The following is an 18,931-nucleotide window of genomic DNA, read 5'->3' on the forward strand; positions in this document are numbered from 1 at the left end:
GTTTTATATATATATAGTTTTATATATATATAGTTATATAGTTATATAGTTATAGTTATATATACATAAGGGAGGCTGTGACTGAGTGGTTAGAGCAGTCATCATCCAGTTTGAGAGTTGGGGGTTCGATTCCACCACATGCTGAAGTGTCCCTGGGCAAGACACTTAACCCCTCATTGCCTCCGATGTGGGTATGAATGTGATAAAGCTCTGATTGGTCTCTTTAGAATGATATATTCAATTAGCTTTGTAGTGATCTAGTAGAGTGCTGTGTGAATGGGTAAGTGAGAGCACAGATTGTAGTGTAAAGTGCTTTGAGTATTTTGACAAGATAAAACGGTGCTATATAAGTACAGTCCATTTACCATATATGAATATTACAGGGCATTTCTTAAATGTTATGTTGTGGTCTTTTTTGCCCATACCTGAAAATCAATAAGGAAGTATCAATAGTACCACATCCTTCCCTGGTTGTCTACACGTTCTACTGAAAAATTTATTTTGTTTCACGAGAGTGAGTTTTTGTACCTTCTCCTGACCAACAGCTGGGTTTAGTTAAGCAGGAAAGCATACTTAGTCTCAATGTGGTAGATGCTTCCGTTCCTTAATGTTCTCTTTGGTCAGAGGTTTTAGAGAATACAGAAGGGTTCTTTATAAGGGAAAGATTTTCTTAAAGCCAAAAAACAATTTAACCACAGCGTGTAATGTCCTCATAACATATTGTAATACGTTGTCACACTGTGCTTACAGTTGTTCTTACCGTTCATTCATTTACAGTAGTAGTAAAGAAGTCGTCAGCTTTAGATATTTTTCCCTTCTTGCTGATTATTGGTTTGGTAATGATTGCAATACCCATACTAGAAAAGTGGTATCAACAAATCCCAAGAACAATCTCAGAGATCTCTGTCAACAAGAGTGCAGTCCAAGGAACAGCTGAGTTACTGAACCTTCAAGCTCTCAGGCTTGTGGTATGGCTTTTGATAAATATATAATTTTCCAAAGTACAACAGAAATCTAATGTTGGAGACTGCTGGAATAACCTTTTTTTCTTGGTGACCACTGAAGTGAAGAAAGCTGATTGTCCATCAGTGATGTTATAGAAGAATATTATAAGCTAACATAATTATTTTTTGTCCTTTATAATATTTTGTACTTTAAAAAAAAATTACAAACTCCAAAATGTCGCAACTACTCAGCTTGTCTCAGACCACCAACAAACATTTAAAGCACAAGTATCTATTTAGCTATTTTTTTTATTTTGGGGGAAGATGGAGGTATGGGTTGAAATGTGATCTGTGCTTTCTACGGGCACTATTTGTTCCCTCTGCATCTTGAAATTAAGTTCAACTACCAACATTGGGACAGGCAGACAGAACCCAGATGTTGTTGTGGCTACTACTGGACGCACCAAACACACTTTCGTGTGTCACACTTACTCCGTCCTGCCTGTCGTCTTAAGTTTTGTTCCACGGTGTCCTGCTGTACGCCGACCTTGATTTGCTTGGGAACGTCTTCAATGCCTCTCCACAAGAGACTGCAGGAATGAAAGTTTTGTTAAAACCCTCATCACGTTTTCCCTGTTGTGCACGTGGGCCTGCAACCCCGATATAAAAATAAATAAATTAACAAACGGCGCATACATTTCTTGACAGAGTTGACTTATGTAGTGGAAATCATAGTATTAGGGTAGTGAAGGTACTTTTGTTGATTGCAATGGGAACAAATTAAATAAAAGCTCTCCACACGTCATGCACAAAAGTAAAGTTTCCATTTTAATAATTTTCATTTTAGTCATACGTTTCATCTTTTTGTAGTCTTCCAATGTTTTGTTTTTTACTTTTAGTTTTTGTAGGTTTTACACTTGCTGTTTTTGTTCTTCCTTCTTTTTGGTTGTGTTTATTTAGTGCTCCTTTATGGCTTTCACTCATACGTTCTGCTCTCCACACATCTGGTTTTAGTTTCTAATATCTACATGAACATTCCTCTAACCAAAATCTCCCACAAGAAAAAATAAATAAATAAAACTAGATTTTTTTTTAAAGTTATTTATTTATTTTGATGTGTGACTGATTCTTGTTTTTTTTATTTATGTGCATTATTTGGGTCAAAATTAATTGTGTTTAAACAAAAAAGACTCTTAATTAACAGGACGCAAAGCAATAATTTCCATATAAGATATGTCAGGATTGAAAGGAGGAAGACTGAGCGTTATGTTTATCTTGTGCGATAAAATCATTTTATTACTTTTACTTGAGGACTGTCAATTTTTGTAAATGAAGAAATGATAGATGGATACCTGCGCTGACAAACTCATTGATGTGACTGCATCATAATCACACAGGTATGACTGTTCAATAGGTAACATATTTTATTTGTATATTATGTTGCATCATAGAATGTCTTGAGTTTGAGGTTTCCATTTTTTACCTATTGAAATTATTAACACTGAAGATTTTTTACTAATCAAAGCAGGTTTTAGTGCAGTTAGGTCACAGACTGCTTAATTTAAAAGCAACAATTTTCTGTTTCCTTAAACATCTCTTTATCAATTGTGGGAGATGAACTTCATGTTCAAGAGCTTTTCATTTGTGAAAACCTGCAACATGGACCTAATTTCTGACACATCTATCTGTGTTTAGGCATTCTCCAGTGTTGTTTTTCTTTGATAAGAGCAGATCTTGCGTCAGAATTATGTCTAAGAAGCCATCTGTTTGCAGCCAACGCCATTTGTTTTAATCAAAGGTCTGATAAGACCTTGAGTGGCCTCCCCTTTTTTATTTGATCACTACAGCAGGCTGCTGTGGTGCTAATGTTCCACGGCAAACTAAAAAGCTCTGTCAAGTTTCCAATGCGCTTCATAGATAAAGTATGAGAATATTCAAGTTACTGGAGATAACATTTTATGCACTACAACCTATTAAGTACGACATTTTACTTTTGTTTTTTTAATTTGATGAGTAGGTTAATAAAAGATTGGAAGTAATAAAAATTGGGAAATTGGGAAATGTTTTGCATAACTGTTTTTTTTCTTCTTCTATAAAAATAAACCAAACACTCCTTTAAAAATGTAATTCCTTTCTAGACGTAGTTGTATGCAAGTAAAAGTATTTGAAAAAAAAAAAAACTCATTTGTTACAAACTACAAAAGAAAACAATGAGAAAGAAGATCTTATATGTTTACTGTTCAAACTAATTGCAATAATAAAGCATAGCGCTTAAAAGTTTTTGGTGGTGCCCCCCTACTTTTCTCCACAAAGCGGATGCAACTGAGTGATTAGAGCAGTTGTCCTCCAATGCTAGAGTTGAGGGCTCAATTTCATCAGCCGTCACATGCCGCAGTGTCCTTGAGCAAGACACTGAACCCCTTGTTGCCTCCCATGTGTGTCCCATCAGTGTATGAATGTGATAAAGCACTGATTATTCTTTGTAGAGATCTAGTAGAGTGCTGTATGAATGGGTAAATTCATTCAACCTTTATTTATAAAGGGTAATCCCATTGAGCCTCGGGGATTCATTTACAAGAGAGACCTGATTTTAACAAAAAGTGATGACAACAGTGGACAACAAAAACAATGATAGACAATCATAAAGGATGCGTACAAATTGAGATTTTTTTTTGTTTAACAAGTGAAAAGAAAATGGTATTTAAAAGAAAATGTAACAAAAAACAACTAGATTGTAGGGCGGTGTAGAAAACTAAAAACAGGAACATGTCTGCATTGGTCCTTGCCAGGAGTCCCAACAGATTCTTAAAGCCACTTAGAGAGGTCAAGGTCGAGAGCTTTAGATCTTTTTGCAAGATATTCCAGGAAACAGGAGCGGAGTAGAAGAAGGCCCTTTTGCCTAGTTCAGTCCTCACTGAGGGAACACTGCAGGTAATAATGTCCTGAGAGCGCACGCTGTAGCTGCACTCACACAGAGACATGTAGGAGGACATGTATGAAGGCAGCAGACCAAGAAGTGATTTAAAGATGAAAATGTACCAGTGAGAGAGTCTACGTGACGTTAATGATGACCAGTTAACCAGTGAATACAGGGTGCAGTGATGGGTACGATAATCACAGCCAGTTATGAATCTTAGTGCTCCATGATAGACAGCGTCCAACATCTGCAGGGTGCTTGTGGGGGCGTTCATGTAAGTAATGTCACCGTAGTCAACGGAGGGAAGGAACATCAGAGTTACAAGGCGTTTCCTAGCATTCAGAGTTAAACAGAGTCTATATATGAAAAAGAAACCCAATTTCACTTTCTGTTTCCTTACTTGGTTTCCATATGGAGCTTATAAGAGAGATGCAAATCAAGATATCTAAATAATTGTAGGAATCGACAAACTCAATGGGGACACCATTCAAGGATAAAATCAAAGGAAGAACTGCTGGGACCGACTTCCAGTTTGAAAAAAGCATCCCTTTGGTTTTGTCAACATTTATGACAAGTTTAAGACAGAACAAATCTGACTGGATGATATCAAAAGCAGATTGCAAACGCTGGAACACCTTAGCAACTGTTTTAGCTCGACATTTAGAATTCAAGGATTCAAAGATTCAAGGTTCTTTATTTGTCATTCGCACACCATGTGGTACATGTGGTGAAACAAAATTATGTACACGGGGTTAGAGATGCACTGATCCTATATCAATATCGGTATCGGTACCGATATCTGAAAAACTTCTGGATCGGGTATCGTGACAATGTGACCGATCCATTTTCCGATCCAACCTGCAGAGATTTCCGATCCATGATGCATGTTGGCTTCAAACTATGGAATGGATTTCCTGAACGGAGGAGTGTCTCATGAACCCAGAGTAATAAGTAATAATAAAATAACTTTAAACAATCACTTAAATTAATCACTTTAATATCCACTTTAAAGCTAGGAATAAAAACAAATATGTTTTGTGTCAGCAGAATTTAATTCTAACTTTGAAACTTATCCAACATTAATAACACTTACCTCAAGTTGCCTTTTTGGACATGCATGCGTATATTTGTACAAATTGTACTTGAGAGGAGATTATTATAGCCTCATATAAAATCAATGATGATGATGATATCGATAATTCAGCACCGTTTCTATGTATCCGATCGGTATTGGCCGATCCTGGGTCACCAGATATCGGTATCGGATTGGAAGTGAAAAAAGTGGATCGGCCCTACACAGAGTCCCAGTTACATCCAACAATAAAATGTAAAAAGAAGCAATAAGATCTAAGATATGAACTAAGAAAAGCATCAACTAAATATACACTAAGCACTAAAAGCATAAAAACATTACGCCAAACGTCAGCATGTAAACAAACGTGTCATCAGCATAGAAATGTAAGGATGCTTCAGGGATGCTCAGAGGGCATGATTGTAGTGTATCTCTTGATAAGATAGAAAGGTACTATATAAGTACAGTCCATTTACCATTTTCAAACTTTGTCCTTATGCTTTCTCGGACCCTGTTCACATGTGTCTCTAAATTCCATTTTTAGCTATTAAAATGTATGAAGAGTCTCAATGGGCATTGAAAATGTTTTTTTTTTTTTTTTTTTACTCAAACCACCTTTGGAGTTGGTCTGGACCCCTTGTTTTTAACTTTAGCAGTCTGAACAGCAGTTCGTCCTGATCCTTACTAAAGAACCTCCTGCTGAACTGAAGTGACCTCACACAAACTGCAACGTCTCGGGGTAAAACAGAAGTTCTGCTCAGCTGCCCGCTGATTACACATAATTAAACAGCAATCCTTGGGAATATTCTGAAGGTACTGATTTTTATTTTTAGCTAAAAGTTTTATCAAATTGTTGAATCCTTCTTAATAAAATGCAGTATTTTATTAATCAAAGGGGAATATAGGGCGTTGGGGGAGTTCCTGTTTGGTTCAATGTTTGCATTTTGTTGCATTATAGTCTCCAAATTAAACCCAACTGCAGTCTAACAGAATAGACCACATGCAGTCAAGTCACCCGAAACAAATTCAAAACAGTTTTGTAGCAACAAATGTAAACAGGCGCAGAGTTTGTGTCCTTACAGAAATGTTGCAGGCCCAAATGCCCCACAACTTCCTGCTTCCTCTCTGCTGCTTCTAATCGCTCCAGACCTTCAAACACCTCATCAGACAAAGTGCTTTTTGTAAATTCCTTTACCTTTACCTCTTTTTCCTAAATCCCTTACGTGACTGCATTTCTTTCGTCTGTGTATTGTTTTTTTTTTTCTTTGTTAGTGTGCCAGCTACATCTGTCTGAATTTACCCATCCTCAGCTACTAAATCAAAATTACTCCAGCTGGAGCCTGCAGTCTCGAGTCAGACACGGGTCAACCTTCAACTGCAGTCTACGAGCAAACTGTTGTCCTTCATCTGACCTCAACTGTTACACAAATATCTATAAATCTGTTTGCATGCATGCATAACTATACACAAATGGTTTACGCAAAACAGCTTACTAAAGCTTAGGATAATTAAGTAAATTGTCTTGTAATTTTTAAGTAAAAAACAATTACTTAATTATAAATAACTAATGGTTAAGGACAACTTTGTGTACTTGTTGTACTCTTTACAAAAGACATAGTAAAAGTAAAAAAAAAAAACTAGCATGCATTTAAATAAAAAACATGGTTTTTTATGGTTATTGATAAAATCTCTGACTGCTTGGCCTCACTCTCCATCTCCATTTCCTCCCCTCAGCTTTTTTCTGTGTACCTAAATGAAGCTACACTGTAGTCCCAAATTATTTGAAACACTCCCTGCTGCTTGTCAATGAATGTCCATGTGAATTGTTGATCAGTGAATTCCATGTGCATATATAAAAAAGCACACATAAAAGTCAGAAAGATGTGAAGTTTTTGTGTGATCTACTTGACTTCAAACACTTGTAGGATTGGAAACAGACTTGCCCTCTGTAATAAATGATTTTTTTCACTAACATATGATTTTAATGCATTTCTAAAGCTCTTTTGCAATTAAAAAATATATGGCAGCCCATTCAGATACAGTATTGGTGTGTTTAGAACATTTGCCACACAAAAGAAGCTACGCTGAGTGTAAGTATTGCAGAAACAATGTTTATTTCTGAAAATTTGAGTTTCTAGAAATCTTTAAAAGGAATGACCTTTAATGAATTGTAGTCATTCTTACGTTTTACTGCTGTTTCAAGTTGAGTACGCTCAATCATCACTTGGCGTTTCTGTGTTTTTGTTTCTAAATTATAATGAAAAGCTAATCAATTTTATTTAGGATTTATTTTCAGCAGTGTAATTCAACTTAAATTGGAGGATTTTACATCCATGAGGAGTAAGCTGAGAATTCTTTAGGCAGAGATAATCAGCTCTGTAGCTTTGATTGATTTGTGGACAGGCTCAACTGATGTGTGTCCAAATGCTGATGTAATGGAAAAGGCATCCCCAACCGTCTTGACTGCTCTCGACATGCCACCGCTTTCTCTCATTCCTTCTGCGTTGTGCTGTGTACAAACCAAATCATTTCTAAAGGAGGCATGTGCAGCCAGTCAGACTTGGAGTCTATGTTAAAGACCCTAAATCAGAGAACGGAAATAGACGGTGCTGGGCTACAGTACATGCAAGGAATGTAGATAGGAAAAATTAAAGAGACAAAGGAAAGTGTATCTTGCTCTGTGAGTGGGTGGTCATAGTGGTTGTGTGTCGTGCCAGCTCCTTTACTTGATGATTTGACAATCTCATTTCAGGCCAAACTGTGGCTGCATCTTTTGTTTCTTAAGCAATGTTTATAATTGCTGAGTGTCTATTATGGGCTCAGACTCTGTTCATTCATACCATTTTACTGCTACTTTATGCTGCATAAATGAAAAACATTGTCATGGATACTCACGCCAATAATTTTAAAAGTTTGCAATGAACATGTGTGCACATTTTATCTGCAAATATCACCTGCCACTTAAAAATGAAAGTCAATAATTATGTTTTTTTTCTGTATTCCAAAATATCTCAAGAGTCTTAAGACAAAGTTATAGAAACTTACAGAAAGTAATCCCTGGGTGTGAATCTACAGCTGATTAACTTTTGGACTCAACCCAATTCAAGATGGCTGCCATAGCCAACTGACCTTAAAAACACAATAATTGCTATTACTCTGTCAATTTTACAGATACTGACCTAAAATTACAGTGGTAGGAGCTGAGAATACCGTAATTTCCAGACTATTGAGCGCACCCGAAAATATGCCTCGACCACTAAATGCATTTTAAAAATACAATTGTGCACATATATAGGTTGTGTTTGTCTATAATCTGCGGGTTTCTACATTGTAACATGAGATATTTATACAGAAAGATCTTTTAAACTTTTAATTAAATGCGTACCAGTAACCTACACAACTACAAAGTACATGCATTAAATGTTTTTTTTTTTTAAAAAACAGCACCTGTAACGTAGCTGTCACGGTCAGCGGCCCCCGCTGCCCCCCCATCTGCCTAAGCCTCTGCTCCTTGTGTGTTTTCTGTTTTTGTGTATCTGGTCCTGTTATCCCACAAACTAAATCATTTCCTTCCTTTTCAAGGTGCTTTGTAAATGTGTCACTTTAATTACATTCTGAGTTCTGTTTGACAGGTTCTGTCTCTGTCTGCTCTTTATGTTTTTGTTATTCTGCTCTGTGTGTGATTTTCTGTTTATCTGATTCTGTTATTTTCCACTCACTCCTCAGTCTGCCTCTCCACTCAGTCTTTATCATTCGCACCTGTCCCTCATCAGCCACCTGCCCAGGTGCTCTCATTACTCACTCTCCCTCTGCCTCATAAAAAGCCTTTCTCTCCTTCACTCCTTGTCCGGTCATTGTTCTGTGTTCACAGATTTCTCAGTCCTCCTCTGTCTTGTCGGTTTTTTGTCCATCTGATGATCTGCTCTGCCTAGTTTCTGATCCTGTCTGCCAAAGTGGGTTTTTGCTGCACCGACAGCCTTTTGTTTTGTTATTTAAAAATAAATTATTTTTATTTTGAACTCCTGCCTCGCCTCGCCTCCCTGCAATTGGGTTCCTACCTCGAGGATCGTGACAGTAGCTGGTTAAAATAAATAAATAAATACAGTAGTAGCCTACCAGGAAATGCCAAGCTTATGTGCAGCAGCTTTTATTTCCTTCAACAGCCAGCTTGATCACCTTTAACTTGAAAACGTCATCATATCAGAATCAGAATCAATTTTATTGTCATTGCACAGTACAGCGAAAATACGTTCCATACAGCCGTCTGAATGGTAGACAGAAGTGTACATGGGCTGCTGCTTCCATGAAGCGCATTTAAGGCAGGCAGCTTAACCATTGCCAAAACTGCTGCAGACGTCTTCCTAATTAGTCGATATCCAAGGTATTTGCCGATTCCAAAAAGCAAAAACCCTGTTATAAATCCCATTATGTGTGCGTCTTCACAGTCCTCAACGGACAATACAATCAGGCACATCATCTTCCACACACCCCAAGAATCCATGATATATCCAGCTGCATGTGTCCCTTCCGGGCATGAGGCACCCTGTCTTTTAGTCAAGAAAATGTTATCAATTGCGTTGAGAGACCAGCTGACCAGATCTATAATAATTTAAGATGTGGAAGATGTGTAAAGAGAGGCTCTGTTACACTGGACAAAGAGCAAAAGCAGGAGGAAGGCAGGAGAGGGAAGAAGAACGATCGTCTTTCTTGAGTGCAAGTCAGGAAATAAAGCATTTCTTTGTCGAGCATGCATCAGGATATTTCTTTGTGTTTTCCATGATCAGGGTGTGTGCTTGAAGCACAAAATAACTAATCTGAAGAATTTAGTGAGGGTGCATTTGGTTTATGGTAATTCAAAGTTTCATTGGTCCAATGTGACCTGTTCAGTAATTTCATTGGTCAGATTTTTTTTACCTTTATTAATACAAATAGTCCCATTGAGTCACGATGACCTTGAGCTGTGATTTTTGGCCCAAGCCCCCAGCCCGACCTGACCCAAAATATGGACCAGGTCGGGCCAAAATCATGTGCTTGACGGGCGGGCTGGGTTGATCTTGTGCGTTTGATGCAGTTTTACGAATCAAACAGCACAAAGAAAACTAAATAAAAATGCATGATGTAAAATTGTGTTAATCTACTTGTTGAGGAAGAGGCAGTAAGTTTATATGATGAGGATGAGAAAGAAATAAAGAGTGCAGAAGTTAATCAGACTGTGAAAAGAAAGAGTAGTGCTGGTGCATTGCGTAACAATTGTGCATGTGGCCCCGCCCACCCTTTGCTCTTATCACACATCTGAGTATTTGCAATTGACCCACAACAAGCGACATAAGGGAGCTGGAAAGTATTAAACAAAAGCTAAAAATGGGAGAACTCACTCTGCAAAGCCAGCACAGTGAAACCTACTGATGTGTGTCAGGTCAGGTATCAGGTAAAAAAAAAAAAAAAGTTGTGTTAAGCTTCAAATGAACAACCGGATCATCGGCCGCGCGCGTCCACTGACCAGCCAGTTGAAATAGTTTTAAAAAGTTGTGTTAAACTTCAGATGGACAACCGGATCAGCATCAAAAAAATTGTGGGTGGGGTAGGTGAAGCACCCACACTTGCCCCCATCCTCATTCGCCCCACCCTGGGCCCATGAGCAAGGCCCTTAACCCCCCATCTGCTCCCTAAACAGGTCTCTTTTGAAAATGAGTTCTCGTGGCTCAATGAGAGTACCTGTATAAATAAAGGGTAAATGGAAAAACAAACAAACATGAGAGTATGTTAATTTGAAACTCGAACATAGAAGTCAGCGGGCAATGATTTAAGGAATGCTAGGCCTTTCGATTTCCAAGTTTTGTTTCTGAGAGCCTAATCTCCTGACTCACAACAATTTTCTTGGTCTGTTATAAATACCATATTCACCACATGGGAGAAGTAAAAGAAAACAAGTCTTTAGATGCCACCCTTTAAAGCAATCCGACATAATATGAGCCTAACTCCTAACAGAACTAGACAAATTACCAAATAACAGCTCTGTCGCATTGTATTGTTGCTTCGCTCTTCTCTCCCACCTCACTGCATTTATCTGCACGTTATGTGGCTGTGTAATTTAAACAGTGCGACTATGACATGCTGGCATTGTTTTGCCGGGCAGAGGAGTCAGCAAGGCCTGCAAGTCTTTCTTGAGGTTCTTGGGGAATACCACATCCACCCCACTGAATAACAAGACCAGACAAAGTATGTGAACAATGCCCAAACAGGTCACGTTACAAGCAAAACAATCATTCAACACCATTGGAGCACATTGCAAAAGACATTAAATGTGGATGGTTGTAGGGGGCAAAGTGGCTTTTGCATAAACAATAATATCATAATTTCTTTATTTTTCTGTATTTCAAAAGGTTTGCAGGATTGGAATGCCATAGGAGTTGCTCATTTTGTCTCACTTTGTTTTGTGGTTTCCTCTTTTTTGTCATTCTGATGTTTTTACAGTGGTTACTCTTTGGAAATACTGCTGAAAGCTTACAGTTTTTCTTTACCGGTTATAAATATTTCTCAATACTTAATTCACTTTTTCAAAACTTCTCCGAGAGTAGGAAAAACAGTTAATGTGGACCAAAACATGAGCCTTTCGCCCAATCTACAGCCCAATCTTTACCACAAATTGCTCAATATTTATGGCATCATGTAATGGGAACTAGTTGACAATATTAGAAGTTTTGTACAAGCACTTGTACAAAAGTCCTTTACTGTACACCTAAACAGAATTAGTCAAACTAGGGGTATAGTTTAACGTTTGTTCTCTTCTAAACGGTTACAAAAATTTAGTGTATTGTGGAATTTTTTAAATTTTTTTTAACACTTCATGCATATTTAACCTGTTTTCGATGAAGTAAAATCACCAAAAACTGGACTTGGAAAACAAGAGTTGGTGAACATTATGTGCTTGTCAATGTCAATGTCAATTTATTTATATAGCACATAAAAACAACAAAAGCTGACCAAAGTGCTTTACAGTTAAGACAGATTAAATAATTAAAAAAAAGAGTAAAAATGCATCTAGTGCCACTATTTGACACACACACATTTGACAATAACACTTTAAAGCCAGAGCATGTGCACAGAAAGCTACTAGTGAAAGGGTGTTGGCAAGAATACTCTCATTCAATTAAAAAAGGCATGGCAAAACATGTTAACTGTTTCAGCTTATGCAAATAGTTTCAAAAAATTAAAAATAAGAGTGATGAAACACAATTTTATCTCCCATTTTTTAATGTCCATCAGTATATAGTTTATTTTTTTCTCCTAATTCAATAGAATTGGTTAGCAAAGAGATTCAAAGTCATTCACTTTGCACTTTTGTTTATTGTGTAAATTCATCAGCCAATGTTGATGCAACTGCATACAATTTAGATTTATTGTGATGAAAGTGTAAAAGACTGTTCAGACAATAATGCTAGGCTTGATGACTTTAACAGAAAGTGACCAGAAATTTTATCAGACATGAAGCTGACGTGTCAACAGAGTGATGGGAAAGATTATCAATCTGAAAGTGACATTTGATGTTGTGTATGTAAAAAAAAATACAAAATAAATTTGAGCAACAGTGACATGTTAAGTGCAACCATCAGACACGAGCAACAAACAACTGCAACAACATCAATAAGATTAGCAGCAACCAACCCCCTCTCTTCCTCCATATTACTTTTTTTCTTTTTTAGATTCAGGATGGTCAGTTCCTCCTTGTACTTTTTCATAATCAGAAATAGACAGATTGACATTTTCAAAAGGACATGTAAAGGTCATTTGTTTGCTGTTCTTTGCTGTGTGGTCCTACATTACTTAAGATGTGCTGTGTTTTTTCTGGGTGCCTCATCCCCTCTTGGAATGTCTTGAACTGTTTGCTGTGGTATCTTATCAGGTACTTAGTAGTTCTGAAGTCTATCATGCAACCCAAAACATCCAGAGGTTTGACATTTGCAGAGAGACAGACTTCGTCCTTGTGAAGTTCTTAGAGTCATGCCAGATTCTGCCTTTATTCCCTTTACATTTGCTATTGTTGTGTTGGTGAAATCATTTCAACATGATTAAATTATCACCCATTGTTTACAAGATATATATTTTTTCCATTGAATTCAATTTTCATTTATACAAGTTACTCGCATTGATCCACCAGGACTAATTTACAAGGGAGACCTTAGACAGACAACAATAAAACTAGAATAAAAATGCAATCAAACAAGTAGTGTATAAAACAATAAATCTGTAAAATCTCTATACTGTGAAACAAGGTAAAATATTAAAAATAAGAACATAATACATGCATATTTATGTGGTTATCAATGGTGGCTGATGGAGTTTTCATTGGGGGGGGGGGGGGTATAACTCCAAAATAGTCATATATATCATTATCCAGATGCAGATGCAGATGTTCAGAAATAGTAAAACAATACCAGTGTGACATTTAGTATACAAAAATTTTATGTCTGTGATGGATTTGTGACCCGTTCAGGGTGTACCCCGCCCCTTGCACAGTGATTGTCGGACATGGGCACCGGCGACCCCCGTGACCCAAAATGGAAGAAGCGGGTAAAAGATAATGGATGGATGGATGGATTAAGTATTAATGTTTGATAATTGTTTTTTTCTATGAGCACATTCAAATAAATGTAGCAATACAATAGCACTGATTTAGCACAGAGACCAATACAATAACCTGAAGGCTAGCACTAGCATGCTAGCTCCAGAAACAAACAAACAAACAAACAAACAATTTCACCAGTTCCCACTTTTAGAATACACAGTCAGCTGAATGTTTTTTCACAAACACATCTAAAAGTTGAGAGACATATCAGTCAGAAATGGCAACATAGGCATTAGATAAAGGGTTTTCAATGGCTTAAAGCCTACTTGCAACATAGCCTGGTTGTGAGTGTCACTGCACAATCTGTTCCGGGACCCCCCAAAAAAATCTGTTCCAGGACCGAAAAAAAATCTGTTCCAGGACCGGAAGCACGATCCGTACAGTGTGCCATACTCTGGGCGCAGGAGAGGAGCGCCCAGAATAGTCCTGTATCTTGTAATGAAGAGTAGCTAACAGCGCATGTACAACTTTTAACGAGCCTATGGGCAAAGATTCTTGTGCCCCCAGGGTGGAAATACGTCATCAATCAGAGACAACGTTTTTGAAAGAAAGAACTTTACTCATCGTTAACTATAAAATATTTATGTTGCACAACTAAAAAATATATGTAAATATATTTTAAAATATTTTTATTTTATTATTTAATTTTTATCAATTTTTTATATCTTCAAGGTAATATAGTGAGTGGTGTGAGTGGTGGGGTGGCACCCTAACGCCCTCTATTGGCCAGCCACCACTAGTAGCTACGCCACTGTCACATTTGAACAAACAGTAATCTTAATGCAAGACATATTTCTCATGAATTATGTAACTCTTAAAACCATTTTCCAAATATTTTGATGATGTGAACAATGTAAATTTGAATATAAAGTTGATTTGTTGTTAATTTTTTTTTAAGTAATGAAGACTTTATGATAAATGATTTTCTGCCCAGCTCTGTTTGAAAAGCTCATTTTAACTGAGCAACATGTTTGTGTTTGTCCCCTTTACAAACCTGATTGAATATAATTAACAAATTAACTTTACCTATGTCTGAATACCTGACTTCCACTGTCTTAATTAATAATTTGGAATATGTCGTGTCTGAAAATGGGGCTTTCTTGAAGTGATTAAAAAAGAAGCTTTAAATGATTTGCTTCTATTAAATTATTTTCATTAGCCTATTTTACTTGTCCAGTTGGATTAATAACTTGATTCACAAATATAATATTTTTGGGTCATTTTTAGGTTCACCCTGCATGCAGTGGATAACCGAGGTAGTCATACTGAGTCAAGCTTTGTCTCCGTGCGCACATCCTGTCCAGTGGTGGATGACAGTCGTGCTGAAGGTACCTGTCCCTCTTATCAGTCCAGCATGTGTTTTTGTTTTCATGTTTTAGGATTAATTACCACCTGCTTCCTTAATCCTGATATCGTTTCACATTGCCACAATTTATATACTTTCCTGAACGCATACTCTCGCAAGTTTTTGCAAATTTCTGTAATCTTCTTATTCTGTGAACAATCCAATTCATGCAGTGTGCATTTCCAAAACAATGTTTTATTATTCTCCTCTTTACTACACACTTGCACACGGTTACAGGAATGTAACAAAAAAATGTTTTTTTATGCTCCAGCTGTATCCTATAATATACAGAGAATAAGATCTACAGGCATGGCACCTAGAACGTCACATTTTTTACCTTTTGAAGATTTAATTTTAGAGCATTAGTCAGTTTGTTTGAACACTAACTTTAAGGCATTCCTATAACACAGCTTAATAAAAAGTAACTGCATTCTAAAGAGTTATTTTTATCTCTCTGTACCTCTCTTCTTTCTACCTTTTCTTCCTGACAGAAATAGCAGACAGGGTGTACAACTTGTACAATGGCTACACCAGTGGAAAGGAACAGCAGATGGCCTACAATATGCTGATGGAAATTCCTCCTCCGATGCTTTATAGAGTCCAGCATCACTACGATTCCCACTATGAGAAGTTTGGAGACTTCGTGTGGCGTAGTGAAGACGAGCTGGGCCCCAGGTGAGGAAGCAGCATCCCTTCTGTAGAAGGAGCTTAAATTCTGTGGTATATTTACAACTACCTAAGAATGTGATGGGTTCAAGTTGAGCTCTTTTTTTGGACAATGTTGTATTTTTTTCCTTAATATGATGATATTTAACTAAGCCTTTCTGTCATGTTGGACGACATTGAGTTGTTTATGTTCTGTAGTCCTCACCTTGAGGTTTCTTACATAACAGACAAATCTGACTTAACTTGCTGCCAGATTCAAATCATTCACCCATTCCTCTTGGCATCGCTTTCCTTGCAATTGTCCAGGAGCACTATTGTGCAATGCTCACAGTTCCAAAACTACTTCTTCTGGAAGGGCAAGGTCACCATTAAGACTCTGGGGTAACAGTCGCTCCACACATCACCATGGCAATGCCAAAACAGGATTTGACAGCCAAGCCAAATAGTAAATGTGATACTCAGCTAACACTAACTTAACTTCCAAGTCCATTTCCTCTCCTTTCTCATAAAAAAAGCTAATCTGTAATCATAATATAACACCCCAACATCCCATCACCCATGACCTCCCGAACAGGGACACCCTTATTGATAGTTTGAGCAGACTGAGACATTACAACACTGTGAGAACAAATAGAGGCCGACTGACAAATACAACTTTGAAGAAGGAAGCATAAACAGTGATTTAAAACAAATGTTTCGAACAAAAACATCTATGCGTGTGAGTCTGTGTGAGTTGCTCCAGCGCTGATGATAGCAACACAAAATCTTAAGTTACAGCCCAATGTTTTGGTTTGTCCACCCCCACTGCCTGGAAGCATTCTTTCAAGCTATAAATAATATAATAATTGAGGAATGATTTTGGTCTGTAGGAAGTTTATGCTTCTCTCTGATTGGCGACGGGGGTGGGAGACACAAGTTGGCCATTGGAAAGTGGGAATATGGATTAGACTTGTTGGATGGTGTGTAGTTGTATGTGTGTGGGCAACTTCAAGAAGGTGAAATCATGCGGGGGGGGGGGGGGGGTGGCATTTGGATGAGCGAGTGTGGATTATTTACTGCCTCAAGTTGGCAGGGCTTAGCCTCGTTGCGGTAATTTACAAGAAGTCTCCTTTGGTGGTGCCTTTTAAAAGGTATAAGGAATGGCCAAGAGAAACGTAAGCACAATCAGCTCTCCTGCAGGAGTTGAGAATCCCATGATACCCCCACACGTCCACCATTGTTACAGCTAAATACCTATATTGTGATTTACACATGCTGTGGTACATAGTCAATGTTTTTTAATTAATTTATTTTATTTTATGATGAACACCTATTTCCACACCAGTCTTCCTGAACTTCTTTTTAATTGCTGTCTGGAAATTCCGTTTAAACACTTATTCAGAATTCAGTTAAGCAGAGTTTCCTATAAATTGTGCTTCAAAATACTCATCTTCAGTTTTTGCTCTTTAATATCCTGGCGATGTTTTTGCTTGTCATCAGTCATATTAAATAATTTTAAACTGGCATTCTGTTGTTTCAGATGGAAGAGTTTAGCAAAATTATAAGTATAAGTCCCACACACCCTCCCACCCATTTTAGCAAATAAGTGAAAAGGATGCCTGTACTGTTTGCTTTAACTAAAGACAGATGTTGATGCTCGGCTACTTTTCAAAATAAATGGAATTTAGCATTTCTTTCTGTTTTTGCCATCCTAAATCTCCACATGAACTTACAATCCTAGCACAAATAACGTGTTTATTTATATTGGTGTAGTGTGTTTGTGTGTTATCCTTTATAAATTCTCTACATTTGACATATAGATCTTAGATGTAGTAAAGCTCAGCTCCAGACTTAAGAGCCAGAGACAAAAAAAGTTTGTTTCACTTATCCTGACAGCTGCCTCTGGTGTTGTGTTAAAGAGAACGACTGCCTGAATATGTGCATGTTCTGTTTTTGATCCAGACTGGCAGTCCTGTCAGAATGACAAAAAACACAACGTTTCAGTTACTTGAATTGTGGTTAACAGACATCCAACATTTTCATTCTTCTGCTGGTTTACTTCCACGTTAATAGACTAAAAGCATAATCGACAACTGATGCATTTAACAGATGTTGTAGCTTGTGAATCACTTGTTTTTTTTATCTGTAATATCTTGTAGTTTGATATGAATTTGCATTCACAACATTTTATTGGTGGTATTAAGGACTTCTGTTGTCCCATGCAGATTACTTTTGTTCAGTTTACAAAGTAACATCTGTCTGGGATCATCAGTTTGACAAAAGTAATAGAATTAATTATTCTCTACTTTCCATTTACAGGGGATTGAAACTGCCAAAAGTATTAAAAGAAACAAATATACATGTTTTGTGATTTATTTATTTATGTATTATTATTATCTAATTGTATTAGAATAGACAGGCAGCAGACAGGCAGTCTTTTAAGGCATGGAAACAGAACTTTTAAAAATAAAATACAAAAAATAAAATTCTAAAATTAAAAAAAATGATATGTAGGAAGATTCTGTGTATAACATATTTAATTTTTGCCCCAAACTAATGCATTTTGCCTCTGGAAGCAGAACCACATCTGCCAGTGAACACTCATGTGAAGTTAAAATTGGGGGCAGAGGTGAAAAAAAAATAATAACAAAAGAGATTTTATTGTGAAACTGTGACATGTTTGAATGAACTGACATCTTTGCTTTCTCTCCAATAGAAAAGCCAGTTTAATACTTCGAAGGGTGGAGACCATCAGCCTGTATTGCCGGTCCCTCCTCCGCAGCACCCATATTCAAAGCCGCACAGACACCATGGCTTATATCTACTGCCGGAGCGAAGAGAGTCGACCTCCCAGCAGCACGTGGCATAGCTCTTTACATGACAGTCGCACCTCATGCATGGAAAAGCTCGTTTCTGTGCAACGCAACACTTACAGCAACACCAAACTTCGATGAGAGATGAAATCAGCAGTGCTTTCCTGCAAAATGACATCAATGATTGATAAACTTCTTCTCTGCATCAAGTGTCTCTCATGTGACTGGTGCATTTTAAAAACCAAGAGAGGCGTAAATGGAGAACTTTAAAACTCGCTGGACATCGTGTTGAAGCTACCAAAAAACGTTGTTTTTGCGTGGCCAACTTTTATTATATAGTGAAGATGACTGGAAAATCTCTAGAGTGGACCTGGTTCTCACGACCAAATGCCAGTGATTTTGCATATCATTGAGATACTGCAGTGTAAACATGTAAAAAAAATGTATTTCAGTCCAAAAAAAAAACTTTGCTTAAATACTTTGAATGTAAAAATGTAGTTCATTTTTGGTGCTTACCTTCAACACTGATAAAATAACAATAAAAAGGAAAGTATTAGAGCTATAAATTA

The 18,931-nt window shown here is 37.2% G+C and overlaps 1 protein-coding gene across 1 annotated transcript in view; it reads left to right on the forward strand.

Annotated features, from left to right (window-relative positions):
* LOC119424522 (astrotactin-2) overlaps positions 1–18,503 on the forward strand; it is a 320,640-nt gene extending 302,137 nt beyond the window's left edge. Inside the window, exons 20-22 of the mRNA XM_037692008.1 lie at positions 14,787–14,887; positions 15,396–15,579; positions 18,266–18,503. Coding sequence (XP_037547936.1) covers positions 14,787–14,887; positions 15,396–15,579; positions 18,266–18,503 — 523 coding nt within the window. The remainder of the gene's footprint in view (positions 1–14,786; positions 14,888–15,395; positions 15,580–18,265) is intronic.
* The last annotated feature ends 428 nt before the right edge of the window (positions 18,504–18,931 follow it).

This window comes from Nematolebias whitei, chromosome 18, assembly GCF_014905685.2.
Source record: "Nematolebias whitei isolate Nwh7 chromosome 18, NemWhi1, whole genome shotgun sequence".
NCBI classification, from domain to species: Eukaryota; Metazoa; Chordata; class Actinopteri; order Cyprinodontiformes; family Rivulidae; genus Nematolebias; species Nematolebias whitei.